Source organism: Umbelopsis ramanniana, assembly GCF_025399195.1.
Source record: "Umbelopsis ramanniana AG unplaced genomic scaffold K450scaffold_60, whole genome shotgun sequence".
Taxonomy (NCBI): Eukaryota; Fungi; Mucoromycota; class Umbelopsidomycetes; order Umbelopsidales; family Umbelopsidaceae; genus Umbelopsis; species Umbelopsis ramanniana.
In genome coordinates this window covers 125681-143779 of record NW_026252146.1, presented here as the reverse complement: position 1 = coordinate 143779, position 18099 = coordinate 125681, and the positions used below count along the sequence as shown (strand labels likewise).

Here is an 18099-nt window from a genome sequence, read left to right as displayed (position 1 = left end):
TTTTTTTTACTCTCTTCCTTTTAAAACTCTTGAGCGTTGTGACATTCAAGCGTTTCCATCTACCTTGTTATTACCACCATTCTTTCTACCACTCTGACTTCTTCATACTCTGGTCCTATAGAAACCATGGTGCATGCTATTCACCTTGCGCCATCTTCAGACTTTAAAATCAACTTGGAAACAGATAAGCTCATATTGCACGGTAATGTCGATGAGTCAAGTGGTGTCATCCTTCGAGGCTCAGTGACTATGGATTGCGCCGAAGCTACCAAGGTCAAGACTGTGTCTCTTAAATTTATCGGCAAAATGAAAGTTGCATGGACAGAAGGCGTAGGTTCACATCAGCGCTTCCATAAAGACGAACGAACGATCTATGAACACGAGTGGAGCTTCTTGCCACCTAGAAAGAAAATCTATCACTTGGGTGCTGGCCAGTACAAATGGTAAGTCATCGGCTGTTGTAAGGTGTGATCCAGATAATCACAAGGGCTAACTGGTTGAACAGGGACTTTGAGCTTCCGCTTCCCGGTGATCTCCCAGAAACCATTGAAGGGTCCGAGCATGGACAGGTATATTACAAGCTCAAGGCAGTAGCTGAAAGACCAACATTTTCTATGAACTTTGTCGACAAAAGACCCGTCCAAGTATTACGCTATATGCTCCCTTCCGCCTTGGAACTTTCTCAATCGCTACTTATTGCAAACGAGTGGGCGGGAAAAATGTCGTACGAAATATCCGTCCCATGCAAGGTGTACAGTGGAGGTGATGTCATTCCCATCACATTTGACCTCACACCTATCGCTGCAGAACTAAAGGCTCGCTATGTGACTTGTACGCTTAAGGAATACTGCACTTACACTGCTGGAGAGCACGTCAAATCAGATAGCCGCATTGTAAAATTTTTGCGTGACGACGAATTTCCATGTTCCGGAGATCGATGGACCAAGATTGAGCTCTTGCGAGTTCCTCATATAGGCACTAATATGCAAACTGATGCAGAAACCGAAATGATTAAAATCAAGCACAAGCTCAAGTTTACGGTTTCGCTAATCAATTTAGATGGCCATATTTCAGGTACGTTTTTAATGGAAAGACGTCTAAAAAGAATCGCGTTTGCTAAAAATCAACCCTTTGTTATTAGAACTAAGAGCTGCAGTTCCAATCGTCATCTCATCTGTATCACACGCTGAAGAAGTAAACGCGCTTCCTGCGTATGAGGATGCATGGAAATCTATGCCGTATGACCCTGAAGTATTACGCCAATTGATCGCCTCGGGAGGCATGCCTCGTTCGTTGGGTGTGGCAGTTCCTAATGCTGCAGCAAGCAGTGCGCATCAGCATCCCAATAGTGACGAGGATGATGAAGGAAGTAATGATGACAGGTTGCCATGGGATATCAGTGGTATCGACCTTTCTCGTGTACCATCTTATACAACCGCTGTTCGCTCCAATCGATTATACAGCTTTTCTGGATCGCTACCTACATACGAATCCATCAGTGTTCCGGGAGTCGCACGTTAAACACCTCTTTATGCCATCTTACACTTTCTTACTTCTCTAGAAACCACACTACTGTTTTTTATATTCATACACTGAGGCTATTATTTCCTGCGTAGCCAATACCCTTGCATCCCTCTCTCTCGTTGATAGTTGTATATACATGTTTTCACTGTCGCTTCATTAGCATTTTCACCTCTTTTCTTTCATATGATTTTACAACATCACTAGCAATACAGCTTAATTCGTCACCACCTCAATTTTTTTTTTGGGATGCTATCTAGGCCCATGCTGGTGGCACTGACCCACATGTTTCGCGGAATTTACTATTTCAGTGGCAGTTTTTCGACATCCGAAACAGAGAATAACACACTGGGATCTCGGCTTTCTAAATTACCATTACCACAAGCAAAGACAACTCTCTCATTTTCATGCCATGTTGAACGCTTTAAAGCGTTTGAGGATCCGCATTGCGACGGCCTTCTATCGATACGGAAAAAACTCAACAGAGTATACTGTGATCAATATCCTCGTTTCCAGTTTTATAGTGCTGTTCTTGACAGTACCAGCTGTGTCATGGTACTCGAAACATCGCGCTGCAGAATACTATCGACTAGAGCAATCCGCCATAAACACAAATTTTTGGGATAGCCCTTATCATATATCAGCTATGAAGGATACAAATTTGCCTTATGTTGCACCTGTTCTCGGCATTCAGCAGATTCATTTCGTTACTACCGGTGGTCAGATCACAAAACGACTATTAAAACAAATTTTAGAATTTGATAACAAACTCATGGATACAACAGCTGTAACCCCGCATGGCAAAAAAGTTTCTATGGTAGATATTTGTTATCAAATGCAAGGTCGATGCGTTGTCCATTCAGCTCTCGATATATGGAACCACAATCTTGATGAGCTCAAGCAAGATATCGACATCACTGGAACAATTTTAAACCACGTCAAAAAGACATCTGCACGATCTGGTCTATCACTACATCCAGCAACATTGTTTGGTAATGCTACTCTGGATGTACTTGGTCAGCCTATATCTGCAGACTCTGTGCTGGTTACTTTCCTTTTGCGAGAAGGGCCACTTCGACAAAAATATCGAGAGGAATGGAACTCAATCTGGGACGCCGTTACCGCCGATCTGGCTATACCTGTGGTCGAGACTTTCGATTATAAACCATCAACACCTTTTTACAAAAAGTGCGATATTGAGATGGAGCAATTCCAATACAAGGTATGACCTCATTAAATCATGTAGCTCAATGAAAAAAAAAAAAAAAAGAAAGATTTCCATATATCTGCCACATCGTTAATAATCATTTTAAACATAGTACAATTCTGAGTCGATTCCTTTGGACTCTGAAATCTGGATTCTGCTGATCACATACGGTATCATATTTGCGATCGTCGCCGTGGCGTTTGGCAATGTACAGCTAGTGAAGTCCAAATATGGCTTGGCTTTGGCTGCTGTTTTTGAAACAGTTGCTTGTTTATCAGCCACTCTAGGCATATTTACACTGGCTGGCTTGAGCTTTGCACATGTACCTCTTTATATAATACCATTGGTAGTCATTGTCGCTACCATTGAAAATGTTTTCGTCGTCACCAACGCTATGCTGCACTCAGGGTGCGATATGCCCATCAAGGAAAAGGTTGGACGAGGTAAGCACGCCTTGTTTGGTATTTGTATCAAAATACTTCCATTGTATGGAACAGCACCTGACCATGAATTCTTGAATGCCAGGTCTAGAAGCCTTGGGTTTTGCTATTACAGCGACCTTATTAGCTGAGCTCTCCATTTTGGTTGTTGGCTCCCATACTGGTCTACAAGCCGTAAAGGAGTTTTGTCAATTTACAGCTATTGCACTTGTGATCGACTACATACTGCAATTAACGTTTTTTGTTTCTGTCCTTTCTGTGGATATTCGAAGAGTAGAGGTTAGTACCCGTTCCTATTTTTTCTTTCATCTTCTTGTCTGTGTTATGTCATATTTTACAAGATACTTACATCTGTCGTGCTTCATCCTTAGTTGACCGATCTTGACGACAGAAATTTATCCAAACGGGTTCATTTGATAAACGAATTAGATGACCTGACAAGCGATGGGAAAGATTCGAATGAATATTGCGCCAAGGAAGAAACATCAGGAGAAAGGCCCAACTGTGCTGCATGCAAAGGCTTAAAAACTCATCGCGCCGTCACCGCTTTAGTGGTATGATTATTTTGTTCTCTTCGAAAATCAGATGTTAAATGACTCCACTTCATCGTTATTTAACTCCTGTCCTTCATACATAGATCTGCTCATCCATCCTGCTACTTTCATTCTTCTCTCCTCAAACGCCATATCACGACCAAAGCGGTGTTTCCATAGAACGATACGCTCATATGGACTCCATTTCAACCAATTTTTGGAACGTCATCAATCCAACCTACGGTGTTCGATTTATCGAAGTTAGAAGTCCGATATTAGTGGCTCTCGATGCAAGCGAAGAGACATTTGAGCACTTGCAGCGTATCAATGACGTTTATGAATTCGAATCTGCCTCTAAACGTGCTCATGAAAAAGAGCTCAAGAATCAATCTAGCATTCAACGCTTCGGTTTTCAGTTGATCCGTCGCTTCGTCACCATCATTGTCTCCATCAATATCCCGTCCGTTCTAATTCTTGTTACATTGATTGGCATTGTCTTATGGATGCTTCCTCCTTATCGAGAAGGATTCCTGGAGCCTATGTTTCAAACCTTTTTAGCCCGCTATGGCAAGTACTTAGTGCTGGCTTATATATCCCCAAAGATACCATGGGCTCCCTTACAAAGAGCCCTGAAAGCATCCACAGCTGCTGAATATGATGAGGATGGCAATCACCGCGGTGCTATTTCACTACAACAAAACGTCTCTAACCGAAAAAAGACACCCCTTGGTGATGTTCGTATTGTAACGCTTTCTGGACACCATTCAGGCGATATAAAGTCAATCGAATGTACCTCATCACATGGCACCATTGTCTCCGTCGGTCTTGAAGGCGAAGTTGTCCTATGGGATGGCGTACGAGGAAAATGGGTTGCCAGACTGGACAGAGTACAACGTAGACGAGACGTTAAAACCTTCAATGCTGATGTTAACCCGGACTACGCCTTTGGCAACACAAGCACTGGTACTCGCTTTAGCCCTGGGTCTGTTCGCAAAGTTGTTATACCATCACCGATCCAGTGCATCAAAATCGACCATTCTAATCAGTGGATTGCAAGTGGACACGAAAATGGCGTTATTCGCATGTGGAATATATCATCCAGCGCTTGGGTCCGAGAATTTGTACCATCTAACAGCACAAAGTCGAACGGCCACGCTCCTATCCAGTTTGGAAATGAAGAGAATCATCAAGAAAGTAATGACAATGTCAAAGTTAAATCTTTACCACGTCACAATGGTGTAGCTGCTCTCACTTTCATAATGGCATTCAGCCCTTCGGAGTCCTCCGCATGGGATAGTCCTAAAGTCACAAGAAAGCATCTCGCCGGCAAAAGTCAAACTCCCATATCGACACCAACGTACTTAATTGCGGCTTATGAAGATGGATATGTTAGGGAATGGGATCTTGAGAGCGGAGAATGTGTCAATGCCGTACAAAACGATGCTAAGAGTGGCATCACTCAACTTCTTGTCACCGATGTCAAACCTCGATCAATCCATGAACGACAAAGGATCTTTGCTGTTTCAAAGGATGGCAACGTAACATGCTATGGAAGACGCAGCAACGACGTGGACGATATCGTTGCCAAGCCTGATTGGAGACATCTATATACGATCAATGAACAGAACAAGGAAACGGTGACATCCATCTCAGCAGAAACCTCTGTCGATGGCACTGGCATTGTTGTTACTGGCACAGAAAAGGGATCCGTCCAGGTCTGGAACATTGCAAATGGACGTCAACTCTGTACATTAGCGGAAGGGCAAAGATCTTCACGCGGCGACGGCAAATTTGGTGTCTCGGTTCGAATGCCTAGACGACAGAATAGTGATGTGCCCTACCTGCGGTCATCACCTTCCAATGAACACAACGAAAGCACATTCTCGAGCCATCAAAGCAATCATCAAAGTGCGATACAACAGATTGCTATTTCGAGACATTGCCGATCTGATCAATTCATGTCCAAAGGTGGTAAAATCGATCGGTGCCACCGCAATGAATATTTGATCGCGTCATGCGCAACGGATGGTATTGTCAACATTTGGAGGATCGATTATTCCAAAGGAGCGGCAGGCGATCGATGTGATCAGTGTGGGATAGGAGGAGGCAACTCACCCGCCTATAACCACAAGAAGTCATCCTCCTCTGTTTATAATTTTTCTGAGTTCAGCGATATATCTCAGCCACAACCTCAGCCCAATGAACTCAATCGAGAGCCGATTATCAGCATTTCAGAACCGTCGTTAACATCGGGCAATAGCTCTACCACCACCAATGAACAAGAGAATGGCTTTGACGCATCTGATGACCATACACCGGTGAAAATGGTCGACATTGAACAATTGGCCATGCGTTTTGATGAAATGCGCGTGAGCAAACGATACCTCGGTCGAGTGTGCCAACCTGGTGGCCATGGAGTGACATGGCTCAAAAGCACGATATTGGCGGGTGTACGACGAACTGGTAGCAGTGATCACCATGGCAGCAAATCTACATTAGGTTGGGAAATGTGGATGGCTCCTATGCGCAAGTACGAACCTCATCGACGACAACGGCAGAACGATTCATTTGGCAGCTCATCGTCGTTCTATGATACTGGTAGCAAATTCGATGTTCCGGTTGTTACTGTCAATCTGAACAACGACGCTGAAGAGCATGCTGGAAATGAACCAGAAAATCTCGGCTTCGTGAGTCGATTATTGTACACCCTTTTCTTTAACAATGAAAATAGCCGTCCTACCCGTCGTCGACATGCATCTGCGTTCAAAGCACGAAGAAAGAGTGCCATCAATGCTGCTCGACTTCAAAGAGTACGGCGTAAGCGTCGAGATTCTTCTATGGCATCATCCAAGACTGAGCCTGACGCCATACAGGAGGAAGAAATGCACGCCAGGGAGCTGTTACCGTTCAGTAATATTACCTGCCTCAAATCCCTGGATGGTGATGGTCTAGCGTTTGATTTTGGAAACTTTGTCAAGGTGGTTTGGTTGGATGAACAACCTCTCATGTTCACTATGAATGATATAGAGCCCACTTTTGAGAATGAATCTTCCCCACATCAGAGCCTTCGATCTCGCCACATCAATACCTCTAACATTTTGGAGACCAAGGACCATTTTAGCAACCTTGAAGATCGTGAACCTCCTTACCTCCGTCGCCGGTCGTCATCCTTCAGTGAACTTTCTTCAAGAACAAGATTACCTTGCGGTTTACAAGCGGATGCTCAATGTCGAACAGCCTCTTGTGATACTGATTGCTCCTACAAGCTCAACTCACATTTCCCAAGCGTTGTCAACACCATTGTCTCCAAGAAATATAACTAGAGGTGGTTGGCATTTTAGTTTTCATGTACATTTTGTTCCTTAGCACCGAGCCAGGCGCTTTCTGCTACGTACTTCTTTCAAACAACTCGACCATAGTTAACAGTGTAGGATATTTCTTTTTTTCCACAAATTTTTATTCACAGCAACCATCACCTTCCAATTTTACCGTCCTCTAGCCAACAAATCTTCCAAACATCCATTCCATGAGCAGTTTTTCACAATTATATCTTGACATATGCCTGGTTTTCCCCTTTGTAAAGTAAAAAAAATAATAGTTTGCATAAATGCCGTTCAATCTAGTAGTGGTAGTGACGACTATGGTGTCATGTTATGGCATCGCATCGCACGTTCGATTGGCCCTGCTTATAATGTGACGACGCTGATACCTTAGTGCGGTCGACATAGCGCGGCCATTCTGTTAAACTTGTTATAGCTAAGCTGTACATCATATTATCACTTTCGGCGATGGGCTAATCCGGCGACAGCGTTATAGTCTAAATTCGGAGTTTGGTCCGGTTCAATACGTCAAAGTACTTGGCCTTAATGTCTTGATCTCAGCTCTTATCAATCTGTGGTATAACACGTTTTTTTTGATCCACCAACCATGTGCCATGTACTTTGCCTTTTACACATGTTACATTTCGGCTGGCATGTATCGATACTAGCGTCTGTGTATGACGCGAGACGTTAGGAATAAATGAAGTTTAGGATAAGATGGCGCTGTATCGCGTGCTAGGCAAGTGTAACCCAAATTCGAACAGTGTATCAGAATTTTGTTTGTCACAATTCTTGTACGGGGTACCTTGCCCGTGTGTTGTAAGGAAGCCGTCCGGCTGAAGAATTCTAGACTCCTATGGTGTTTTTTCTTGGCCACCCTCTGTAAGGGGATCACAAGGCCATTGGTACTGCTTTGAAAAAGTTTATCCAGACCACAATATTCCAACAGCACATAAAGCTATTAATGGTATTTCATGTTACTATCCCATTTTCCGGTTGCGGCTTAAAATCTACCTTTCAAGGCACCATACAAGGCATTAACAGAGTGCAATGCTGGCTGTATAGAGACATCATACACAATACGTTCGTTCAGCGTACTCCTGTATTTTCATGATGGGGATTTTTTATTTTTTTTTATTTTTGAAAAGATTTTTAGGTGTGCCATAAACAAAAATAAAAAACGCGGAACATTCGCTTTTCCGGCCATTCTGCGCCTCCGCTATAGCTTTGTCTTGGCACCAGAATATTAGCAAACTACAGGACAGTGTGAATCATATAATCCTACCTGAAATGCGGATCTTCGGCCGACCATTAGCACAACACGATAGAGGGACGTTTTATGTATTGAACGGCCACCCTAAAGAAATAAAACGACTATGACAATAGAGGAAAAATATTGTGACGAAGAGCGCCAGCTGAATTGAGCGCACCTTTTTTTAAATTTAGCACTTTAAATGGTTTTCTCTTTTATCCTCTTCTTTCCTTGTCTTTGTTTCTATTCTAAAAACATATTTTTGGTCGACAGCTCCTCTACGATCTTGTACAATAATTGAAAATGTCTTATAGAGATGAATACATGCAATATCGGTCGTCACAAGAACGTCCCCGGCCAGGACCACCCGAACCACCGTCACACTCTGACTCTGCATATCGACCAAGACCAAACAGCCCTTATATGAACGAAAGACCTCCTTCAGGAGGGTACTATGATCGCTCTCAGACGCCGGCTACCATGTCTTCTCGTATGCCGCTTGCTGAACCATCGCCTCCATACCAAGCATCCGATTCTCCTCATGGTACGATATCGATTCTTTTGAATTCATACCAACGTTTTACGTCATAAAGGCATTTAGTGTATACTGATTTTTCTTTCCTTGGTTTCGCATTGCAGGAACTTATGTGAATGAATCAGCTCCGTATATAGCGCAAGAGAAACCATACAAGAAACCCAGTCTTGTTCAGAGGAACCGGTGCTGTCGATTCCTGTGCTGTGCCTGCTGTCTTCCAGTCTGGGCACGATGGATCCTGTGGATCATTATTATCGCCATCATCATTGTCGTGATTGTATTCGCCATCATCTTCAGCCAGTTTAAGACACCCACCTTCGACTTCAATGGTATCACAGACAGTCCATCCGGCTTGGCGGAATTTTCTGTGAATGGCACACGGTGGAACATCAACGTCGGATTGAAGATTGGTATCAATAATCCCAACATTGAGAGCGCTACTCTGTCTAATATGAATGCCACCGTAAGTGATTTTGGCTGAATTGAAGCTTTTTCAATCGCTTCCTCGATGTGGCGGAAAAAAAATGATGGAATTTAACGGGTATGTTTTCCTTATTAGGCCTACTATCCGACCAGCCCAGACGTCGCAGTGGGAGGTGGTTTCCTTGCCAACCAATTCGTCTCCTCCAATGCCGTCACCAACTTTACATTCCCATTCTCCATTCAATATGATCCTACCACCGATACCAACAATGCCATGCTGACCGATATTGCCACCAAATGTGGTCTTTTGGGTGGCACCAAGCAGCCTTTGACTATCAATTATAAGATTAATTTAGCTGTGAAGGTGTTGTTCATCACTGTACACCCAACTGTATCCTCCTCAGCAAACTTCGACTGTCCCATCACGGTAAGTGATTTGCCATCATCGTTGCGTGTGCAAGTTGCGATAGGATACTGATCAATGCGGGTTTTTATTTGCACTTAGAACGGTCAATTGCCTGAGCTTCCATCTGGAGTCCTCAGCAGCCTCATGCCATCCGATACCGCCTCAGCTACTTCCACCGCAGACGCCAGTCAAAGCACGGATGGAGCTGATTCAGGCAACGGAGGTAATGATGGAAACGGCGATGGAAGCGGCGACGGAAACTAATAGATGTGTGTGTGTATGTTGTACTTTTCCCATATTTGTATATAAAAACATGCTATACCTTCTCTTCTCCACCCTGCATACTCTGCATGGTGTTATATTATATTTAAATGACAACACTCCTCTCACGGGGGAACTTAGCCACCCCGCGCCAAATACATTTAAACAGAAAAGGAGACAAATAAAATAAATGGCGGTATTCAGTAAGAAAGCTTAAATGCCACAGGCACCAAACATATACAGTTGGGTTCCTATATTTAACTTGTTGATGAAATGGAGGTTCTAGCCTACCAACGTCTAAACTATCTCTTGTAGAATCCTCTTCTATTTTATTAATTGAAATGCGCATGTTTGTTCCGCTGCCGTTGAGGTTCAGGTTCGTATTGTGGGAAGGTAGCTCATTGAGTTACTTTGGCATAGGCTTTTACACAATGCTCGGACGAGAAGTCAAGAATGGGCAAGGTAGGTCGATGTTGGTCCATAAATTTTACAAAGGTAGATGTGGAGATATAGAATGAGGGTGCTGTGAGAGTACCTACTGGACCATTAAATATTTACTATCGCAACTGAATATATCAGATATACGAAATTAAACAAGAATAAAAAAACCACCATGTATGATTTTGAACAGAGTATTGACAGAAACTTTCTCACTGTTCGTTTTAGTAAACTTCGCTATAAAATCCCATCACATCAGCTTAATACATGGCAAACTTGATTGGAGATCTTGAGCTATCTATACTCAATTTTCGCCTTATGGCATTGCATAAATAATAAAATAATTGGAAATAAGGAACACATTTTCAGATCGGCTTTGCATTGCTTTGCTTTAGTAGGCTTAAAATAAAAGTTATGTTTTTAATGTGGAATTATTAGTGAAAGCTTTCAAGCGATAACTTTCAGGCATACCCCTATATTGCATATTCCATTACCGTATATCTAATATGCTAGATGTCCTATAAACTCGTGTCCACGTTCGATGACTCTTCAAGTTCAAATCAAATGAGATAATCAATTGCGCCAAAATCTTGGGAAAGGTACTGAGCTTGGTTAGTGACAACTTGAAATAATTAGTACCACTGGATGTGTTCGTGTGAGTGTTTCCTTGCTTTCAATGGATGGCCGTCAGCTTTACTGGCCACGGTGAGCAAGTCACATCACGTGAAATCTGACTCAGAGAATGTTCTGATTATCTGGAGGCCATTAATTTGATTTGATTGGAAACTGAGAACAACGGGCTCACAAAAAAAAAATCGCAAGAATCTCGACCCTTTTCTTTATTCCACAATAATGCACTACAGATCGACCAGAGGCCAAGCCAAAAACTATACCTTCGAGGAGGCTGTCATGGCTGGACTCTCTCCCGATGGTGGTCTCTTCATTCCTCACACCATTCCTACACTTCCTGCCAACTGGAAGTCAGACTGGGCCAACAAGTCTTTCCAAGAGCTCGCTTTGGCTATTTTGTCCCTGTACATCGATGAGACTGAAATTCCACAAGCTGATCTCAAGTCTCTTATTGACAAGTCATACTCGACTTTCCGCGCCGACGATGTCACTCCTTTGTTCAAGATTCGCGATGGATTCTACATTTTGGAACTGTTCCACGGTCCCACATTTGCTTTCAAGGATGTTGCTTTGCAATTTGTTGGCAACTTGTTTGAGTACTTTTTGGAGCGAAGAAACAAGAAGGAGACTTCCGGAAAGGTTCACAGACTTACCGTTGTAGGAGCTACTTCTGGTGATACCGGAAGGTAAGTTAAAAACACAATGATTTGGGGAGACACACCCCATGTTATGTTTGATTGGAGCGATTAATGAAATTTGTCGTGGTGATCTAGTGCTGCCATCTACGGTCTGCGCAACAAGAAGAATGTGTCTGTGTTCATCTTGCACCCACGTGGTCGTGTTAGCCCTATTCAAGAGGCTCAAATGACAACGGTCCTTGATCCTAATGTCCACAACTTGGCAGTTGAAGGCACTTTTGACGATTGCCAGGATATTGTCAAGACTTTGTTCGGAAACACTGAATTCAACAACCGTCACCATCTTGGTGCTGTCAACTCCATTAACTGGGCTCGTATTTTGGCACAGACCACCTACTACGTCTACTCCTACTTTAAGCTTCTCAACACCCTCAACATCAATGCTGCATCACCCGAGGCAGAGCAAGTCAATGTTCACTACTCTGTTCCCACTGGTAACTTTGGTGATATCCTTGCCGGTTACTATGCTCGCCGCATGGGTCTTCCCAGCAGCAAGCTCATCGTCGCCACCAACTCCAATGACATTCTGACTCGATTCTTCGAGACCTCTGCCTATGCAAAGCAAAGCGGTCCTGATGGATCCGTCAAGGCTACCTTGTCGCCTGCTATGGACATCTTGGTGTCATCCAACTTTGAACGTTTGTTGTGGTATTTGGCCCGCGAAACTGAGCGAGATGATGGTGAGACCATGACTGGTGAAGAGACTCAACTTGATGAGCGTTTGGCCGACCATGCTGGACAATGTGTTGCTGGGTGGATGAAAGCTCTCAAGGAAACTGGAAGCTTCACTATCAACAAGGAGGTTGTTCATAAGGCTCGTGTTATTTTCGACTCTGCCCGAGTCAGCGACGAAGATACCCTGCAAACTATTACTGCATATCACCGACCGGCTGAGTCTGAACAAGTCCCTTATATCCTTGACCCTCACACTGCTGTTGGTGTTAAGGCTGCTGAAGAAGTCGCTGCTCGACACAACTTCTCCTTGTACCCTAAAGGAAAGGATATCATTGTCTCATTAGCCACCGCCCATCCCGCCAAGTTCTCCGAGTCTGTCGAAACCGCTCTTAAGAACTCACCTGGCTTTGATTTCAACAAGGATGTTCTTCCTACTGAATTCCATGGTCTTTTGGACAAGGAAAAGAGAATCGTCGTTGTTGATAAGGCTGAGCCCGAGCTTGTTATTGCTGCCATAGAAAAGGAATTGAAGGCCGAAGGTATTGAATTTTAGACTAAAAAGAAACCCCCCGTTGCATAGAGCAAACCACCTACTCTCCCACCCATCCTATTCGTACCAAAACACCATCTGAAAGATAAAATAAAAAACATGTACATGTCGTTTACTCCTGCACATCCTTACCGCTGCCATGTTGTGATGTACTGGTTGCTGCTGATAGCTAGTCAAATTTTCCTCACTCCATGTATGAGTTACGAACCAGCGCCTTTCCCTTAAACGGGCCAGTTCAATGACTGAAGTTTGGATAAGAACATCAAGAAAGCATGACTTGATGGGCCCAACGACCTAACTTGGTCATCAAAAGCCTAGGTAACAGATGACCGCTCCACTGAGGACTGACGACACTTATGCATAATATTATAAACATAGAAATGAAGACGCTGTGTGACTGGATTCGCAGAAGCTTTTGTACACCTGCATAAAGGAAAGGCGTAGGAACAGCATGGTAGAATAACAAAGAATCAAGTTTGGAAGTGGACATCCCAGTTTCTCATTCTCAATATGCCAGACCGTTTTCAATCCTCGCCATTATGAAGAAGAAGTGGGAAATGGCGCTGTATTATTCTCATCTTTAGTCAATTATACAGAAATTTGGGTTCTTGTGTTCAGAAATGGGCGTTCTTAGATAAGGTGATACCAGAAGGAAACTCGATTTGCCACCAACAGTGGTGCGATAGATAATGTCCTCGAAATGTTCTTATCATGTCGGTCGGCCATTGTATCTTGTAGGGTGGATACTAACATGACATGCGATGGTTTCGCTTATCAGTACAGCCGGATGCTCATTTCCAATGGCTACCATGGCGGTTGGGAACTAACGAGAAGGTAAGGCACGTCCATGTTGCGTGTGACCTATTGAGAGCTGCTAGTTGATATCGTAAATGGGTAGAACCCTGCATGTAGGTGACAATACGCAACGGAAACACACGACCTGCTTTTTTTTTTAGAGTTTGATATGGAAATCAGGGTCCAAGAGTACCAAAACCCATCCTTGCGGCGAACGAAAAGTAATTGACTTTTCGCTCTTATTCGTTGTCATGTTGTGACCCTATTTGCTTACGGTGTCTCAAGGGTCCCTCAGACGCCACTTTGCCGTTTATCAACCAACCGTGTGGAACCCCCAAATTGGCAACCAGCAATGTGCGCCAGACCCTGAAAGATATTCTCTTCCCACCGGCGCATTTTCTCACTGGGCCCTGATACCTTACCAACCACATGTCCGTATACCGATATCGCCGCTCTATTTGATGATTAAGAAACTCTGGAGAAACCTTGATACTTTCAGGGCTGCCTGCATGTCCTTTGAGGAATGTAATCCGACCATCATTGCTGAACCCTGTTGCTCAATTTTAAAAAGTTTTGTTCAAAGGACTTTCACTGAAACGGCTGACAAGAAGGTGTGTGGTAACGTGGAACAAGGGTCCTTCTATGAAGAGATAAAATACAACTATTTCTTGATAAGCAGTAATATTGGGGATTTCTGCCGTCAAATGAGATCACTGAAGACTATCAACCTACCCGTAGCTACAGGCGGGACTATTTTCCCCATGTTGTTACCAAATGAAGCAACCTGTAGCGCACCAACTGCAACGAGTCGGAGATCAGGCCTGCCTCGCCTGAGTCCCAACTGAATTTTCATCAGGCATTTCAGCAGGCGCAGACTCTATAGGCGATTAAAAAATAACTGTGCGGGTGGGCCAACAGTTGAGCATCCGCGGTTGAATTTACCCCAGTGCAGAATCCCATCAATACTGGTCTATCCTTCCTAAAAGCAGAACAAGCTGCTCAGAATTTTTAATATAATATGTAAAAAGCCATATTCTCTGTGAGGAAGGACCCTTTCGCCAAGAGCTTTTTGATTCGTGTAAGTGAGCCAGGTGGCGTCGCCGTCTTTCATTAATTTTTTCACATCGTCCCTTATTTCGGTTTTTAGAGCGGAGCTTGCCCCTCTATGTACTGTCCACGAGACTTTGAAAGTGTAAAAATACTCTGGCCTTTTGACAAATCATCTGATCAAGCTATTTACTGACACGTCCTCAAACTGCCCAAGTCCTTTGAAGACCTCAATGAAAAAAGAAACACATTCAGAGTAGTAGATATATATACAAGTTCTATGCTGGATTTTATTGATAAATGTGTAATGACAATACAGAAATAGCGCTGATCATCAAAGGTCCGCTGCTGTGGCACATTGGACTTCGCACGACCAACAAAATTCTAGTTCCTCTCGACCTCTTATCCAATCCGAATGCAATTTTTTTTTTTTTTTTACCTAACTTTGAAAAATATATAAAAGCGTCAAGATATTGGTCAGGGTTCAAAGTTCTTCGTCTATCCTTTTGCCATTCTTTACTTTCACAATGGGCTTGCGCTATTCTGACCCCTACATCCAGGTCATCCTGGTCGGTTTCATTTGCTTCTGCTGTCCCGGTATGTTCAACGCCGTCAACGGTATGGGAGGTGCTGGTCAAGCCGATCCCAAGACTGCCGATGATGCCAACACTGCCCTTTCCGTTACCTTCACTCTCTGCTCTCTTATCGGTGCTCCCGTCTACAACATTTTCGGTGCACGTGTCATTATCCCCGCTGCTCTTACCTATGTCCTCTATATCGGTTCCTACCTTACCCCTAACTCTGGTTTCACTATTGCCACTGGTGCTCTTCTCGGTATTGGTGCTGGTTTCTTGTGGACCGCTCAAGCTGGTATTATGATGTCTTACCCCACTGAAGCTGAGAAGGGTAAGTTCTTCGCTACCTTCTGGATGATCTTCAACTTGGGTGCCACCATGGGTGCTGCTATTTCTCTCGGTCGTGAATGGTCTTCCGGTGCTGCTCAAGCTGTTTCCCAAAGCACCTACATTGCCTTCATGGTCATCATGGCTGTTGGTGCTTTCCTCGCCATTGCTCTCCTTCCTCCTGGCAAGGTCATCCGTGCCGATGGTACCCCCGTGTCTCTCCACAGATTCTCCAACTGGAAGCGTGAGGCTATTGAGATTCTCTTGTTGTTCAAGGACTGGAGAATGTTGATCTTGATTCCTTTGTTCGCTGGTTCCAACTGGTTCTATACCTACCAATTCTCTGCCTACAACGGTGGTGGTTACTTCAACCTTCGCACTCGTGCCTTCAACAACTTGTTCTACTGGATGTTCCAAATTTTCGGAGCTGGTCTCTTTGGTTTCTTCCTTGATTGGAAGGTCCTTGGTGAACGTAAGCGTCGTGCTTTCATTGGTAACACTGTCACCTTGGTTTTCATGGCTGCTCTCTGGATCGGATGTATCTTCGTCCAACAAAAGTACACTCGTGAATCCGTTGTTGCCCTTAAGGCCGACCCCACTCTTCAGATGGATGTCTTGTCTCCTGGATATGCCGGTCTCGTCATTGAATATGCTCTTTTCGGTGCTGGTGATGCCATCTACCAAGGTTTCATCTACTGGCTTTTGGGAACAATGACCAACGATACTGAACGTGCTGCCCGTTATGGTGGTTTCTACAAGACCATCCAGAACGCTGCTAACGCCATTGCTGGTCAAGTTGATGCTATCCGTACTCCTTATATGACTGAGTTGGCTATTGCCTTCGCCATTAACGGTGCTGGTCTTTTGCTCGCTTACGTCGTCTGCTTCACCGTTCCCGATGTCACCGAAGAAGTTGTTGATAACTTGCAAGGTGTTGAGGGTGAGACCAAGTTGGTCGGAGGAGCTCTTGAGAACGAAGCTGCCTATACCCAGCCCACCGACCGTGAAGACGTCGAAAAGGGTGACTTCTAAGCAAGCGTCTTAAGGAATACTATTCAAAATCAAAGCTTTTATGTTAATCCTTACTCATTTTAAACCCCCCAACCTAATTCCATCACCTACTTCGTTATTCTAACGAAAAAGTTCAAATCCCTCTCACTTACCCGAACAATCCTGGGTACTTCTTTAACTTGATATTTCCTTATTTCCATTGTTTCGTAGATATTTTGCATATATTTTCTAATTTGCTTATCCTGTGATAAGGAGAAGGCATAGTAGTTGAACTACCAAATAAACTCCATAAGCACAGAATATCTTGAAATACAAACATTGCGGTAGCTGGTTTGAAAAGTAAATACACATTCATTTGATGATTAGAAAGAGTTGACTACATTCAAAGAGTGCCTTCTCAAACTAACCTTGATGACCGCATCGTTTATGTTGAATATTTTTCATGTCTTGACGATTTTTGAATGCCTTTGGAAAAGGGTCCCATGAGGGCAGGGTACGTCACGTTTGGCCATGTATTCTCCATGCTCTAAGTGCTAGGTCTAGCGGCCACGTTCATGATCCAATTCTAGAAGTCTGGAATTCCGGCCAATGCATTCTAGAAGTCTAGAAATCCGGCCAATGCATAAGAGTTTGTCTTAGCACACAGCAGCTTCCTGACTGGTCTGTTCATTCGGTTCTTGAATGCTTAACAATGGAGATGATCTAAATCGTCAAGTCGGCGCCCGTGCAGATCTGACATGTTTGATCGGAGTCACGAAGGTTATGCATGGTAGAAGAGACATCTTGGTTCAATGGAGCCAAAAAGTCTAATGATGAATGCCGTCAAAGGTAGTATTTATACATTTTCAGTTATCTTCTTCCTAATGTTCTGAGAACTCATTGCCACATTACCTGATCTTCTCATGGACTTTATCTCGGATGATAAATTGCTTGCAACACAAGAAGCTGCCTTAGACAGGTGGGAATTTTCTATTTTTCTTTTCTTGTTTGGTGTGTGTGCGTGTATTACCCTGCCAGAGGGTACATAAACCCTATTGAAAACGCCTAACAAGGGAATTGGAGGTGAGGACCCTTGTCCTTTACGTATGCACGGCTGAAGATACGATCGTTACCCACGGTGACAGTCGAGCCACTTCTCCATTTTCCGATAATTAGTGTATCCTGACCATTATTAGCGTAAGACAGATGCAGGGCTTTTGGGAATACAATAAAGCCCATAGCAACAAATACGGTTGTTCACAAGATACGACCCTGAACCTCGACCCTGAACACAAGACTTTAATATGGGTGAACAGGCGCGCAGTATTTGGTTTAAAATAAGCGGTTTGGGGAGAGATAAGGCCAAGGCTTAGCTGAGCGACCTCTACATTTAGGTAGCTCAAGTGCACGATAGGGAAAGGCAGAGGAATGGAAGTGCGCTATTATGCTATATGTTGTGTTATGCTGTTACCAAGT

General features: G+C 43.8%; 4 protein-coding genes across 4 annotated transcripts; all 4 read left to right on the top strand.

The window, feature by feature from the left end:
• The first annotated feature begins 1869 nt into the window (after window positions 1-1869).
• On the top strand, window positions 1870-7417 carry K450DRAFT_255810 (uncharacterized protein). Its single transcript, XM_051591403.1, has 5 exons — window positions 1870-2743; window positions 2841-3171; window positions 3254-3447; window positions 3540-3722; window positions 3806-7417. Exons 1-5 carry the CDS (start codon window positions 1934-1936, stop codon window positions 7022-7024), a joined length of 4737 nt encoding a protein of 1578 aa, XP_051441722.1. The 5' UTR covers window positions 1870-1933; the 3' UTR covers window positions 7025-7417.
• Window positions 7418-8490: 1073 nt separating this feature from the next.
• Window positions 8491-10129, top strand: K450DRAFT_255808 (uncharacterized protein). Its single transcript, XM_051591402.1, has 4 exons — window positions 8491-8817; window positions 8913-9271; window positions 9368-9658; window positions 9737-10129. Exons 1-4 carry the CDS (start codon window positions 8577-8579, stop codon window positions 9899-9901), a joined length of 1056 nt encoding a protein of 351 aa, XP_051441721.1. The 5' UTR covers window positions 8491-8576; the 3' UTR covers window positions 9902-10129.
• Window positions 10130-11125: 996 nt separating this feature from the next.
• Window positions 11126-13016, top strand: K450DRAFT_255802 (uncharacterized protein). Its single transcript, XM_051591401.1, has 2 exons — window positions 11126-11652; window positions 11740-13016. The coding sequence occupies exons 1-2, from the start codon at window positions 11189-11191 to the stop codon at window positions 12890-12892; spliced, it is 1617 nt and encodes a 538-aa protein (XP_051441720.1). The 5' UTR covers window positions 11126-11188; the 3' UTR covers window positions 12893-13016.
• A 2162-nt stretch (window positions 13017-15178) lies between these two features.
• On the top strand, window positions 15179-16962 carry K450DRAFT_255799 (uncharacterized protein). Its single transcript, XM_051591400.1, has one exon. The coding sequence runs from the start codon at window positions 15259-15261 to the stop codon at window positions 16663-16665; it is 1407 nt and encodes a 468-aa protein (XP_051441719.1). The 5' UTR covers window positions 15179-15258; the 3' UTR covers window positions 16666-16962.
• Window positions 16963-18099: the final 1137 nt, after the last annotated feature.

Bases quoted from the DNA above. Each gene is read 5' to 3' on its own strand.
- K450DRAFT_255799 (XM_051591400.1), top strand. From the start codon at position 15,259: ATGGGCTTGCGCTATTCTGACCCCTACATCCAGGTCATCCTGGTCGGT.
- K450DRAFT_255808 (XM_051591402.1), top strand. From the start codon at position 8,577: ATGTCTTATAGAGATGAATACATGCAATATCGGTCGTCACAAGAACGT. The intron at 8,818-8,912 runs GTACGATATCGA...TTCGCATTGCAG, and splicing joins AGCATCCGATTCTCCTCATG to GAACTTATGTGAATGAATCA. The intron at 9,659-9,736 runs GTAAGTGATTTG...ATTTGCACTTAG, and splicing joins ACTTCGACTGTCCCATCACG to AACGGTCAATTGCCTGAGCT.
- K450DRAFT_255810 (XM_051591403.1), top strand. From the start codon at position 1,934: ATGTTGAACGCTTTAAAGCGTTTGAGGATCCGCATTGCGACGGCCTTC. The intron at 2,744-2,840 runs GTATGACCTCAT...TTTTAAACATAG, and splicing joins TGGAGCAATTCCAATACAAG to TACAATTCTGAGTCGATTCC. The intron at 3,172-3,253 runs GTAAGCACGCCT...CTTGAATGCCAG, and splicing joins CAAGGAAAAGGTTGGACGAG to GTCTAGAAGCCTTGGGTTTT.
- K450DRAFT_255802 (XM_051591401.1), top strand. From the start codon at position 11,189: ATGCACTACAGATCGACCAGAGGCCAAGCCAAAAACTATACCTTCGAG. The intron at 11,653-11,739 runs GTAAGTTAAAAA...GTGGTGATCTAG, and splicing joins ACTTCTGGTGATACCGGAAG to TGCTGCCATCTACGGTCTGC.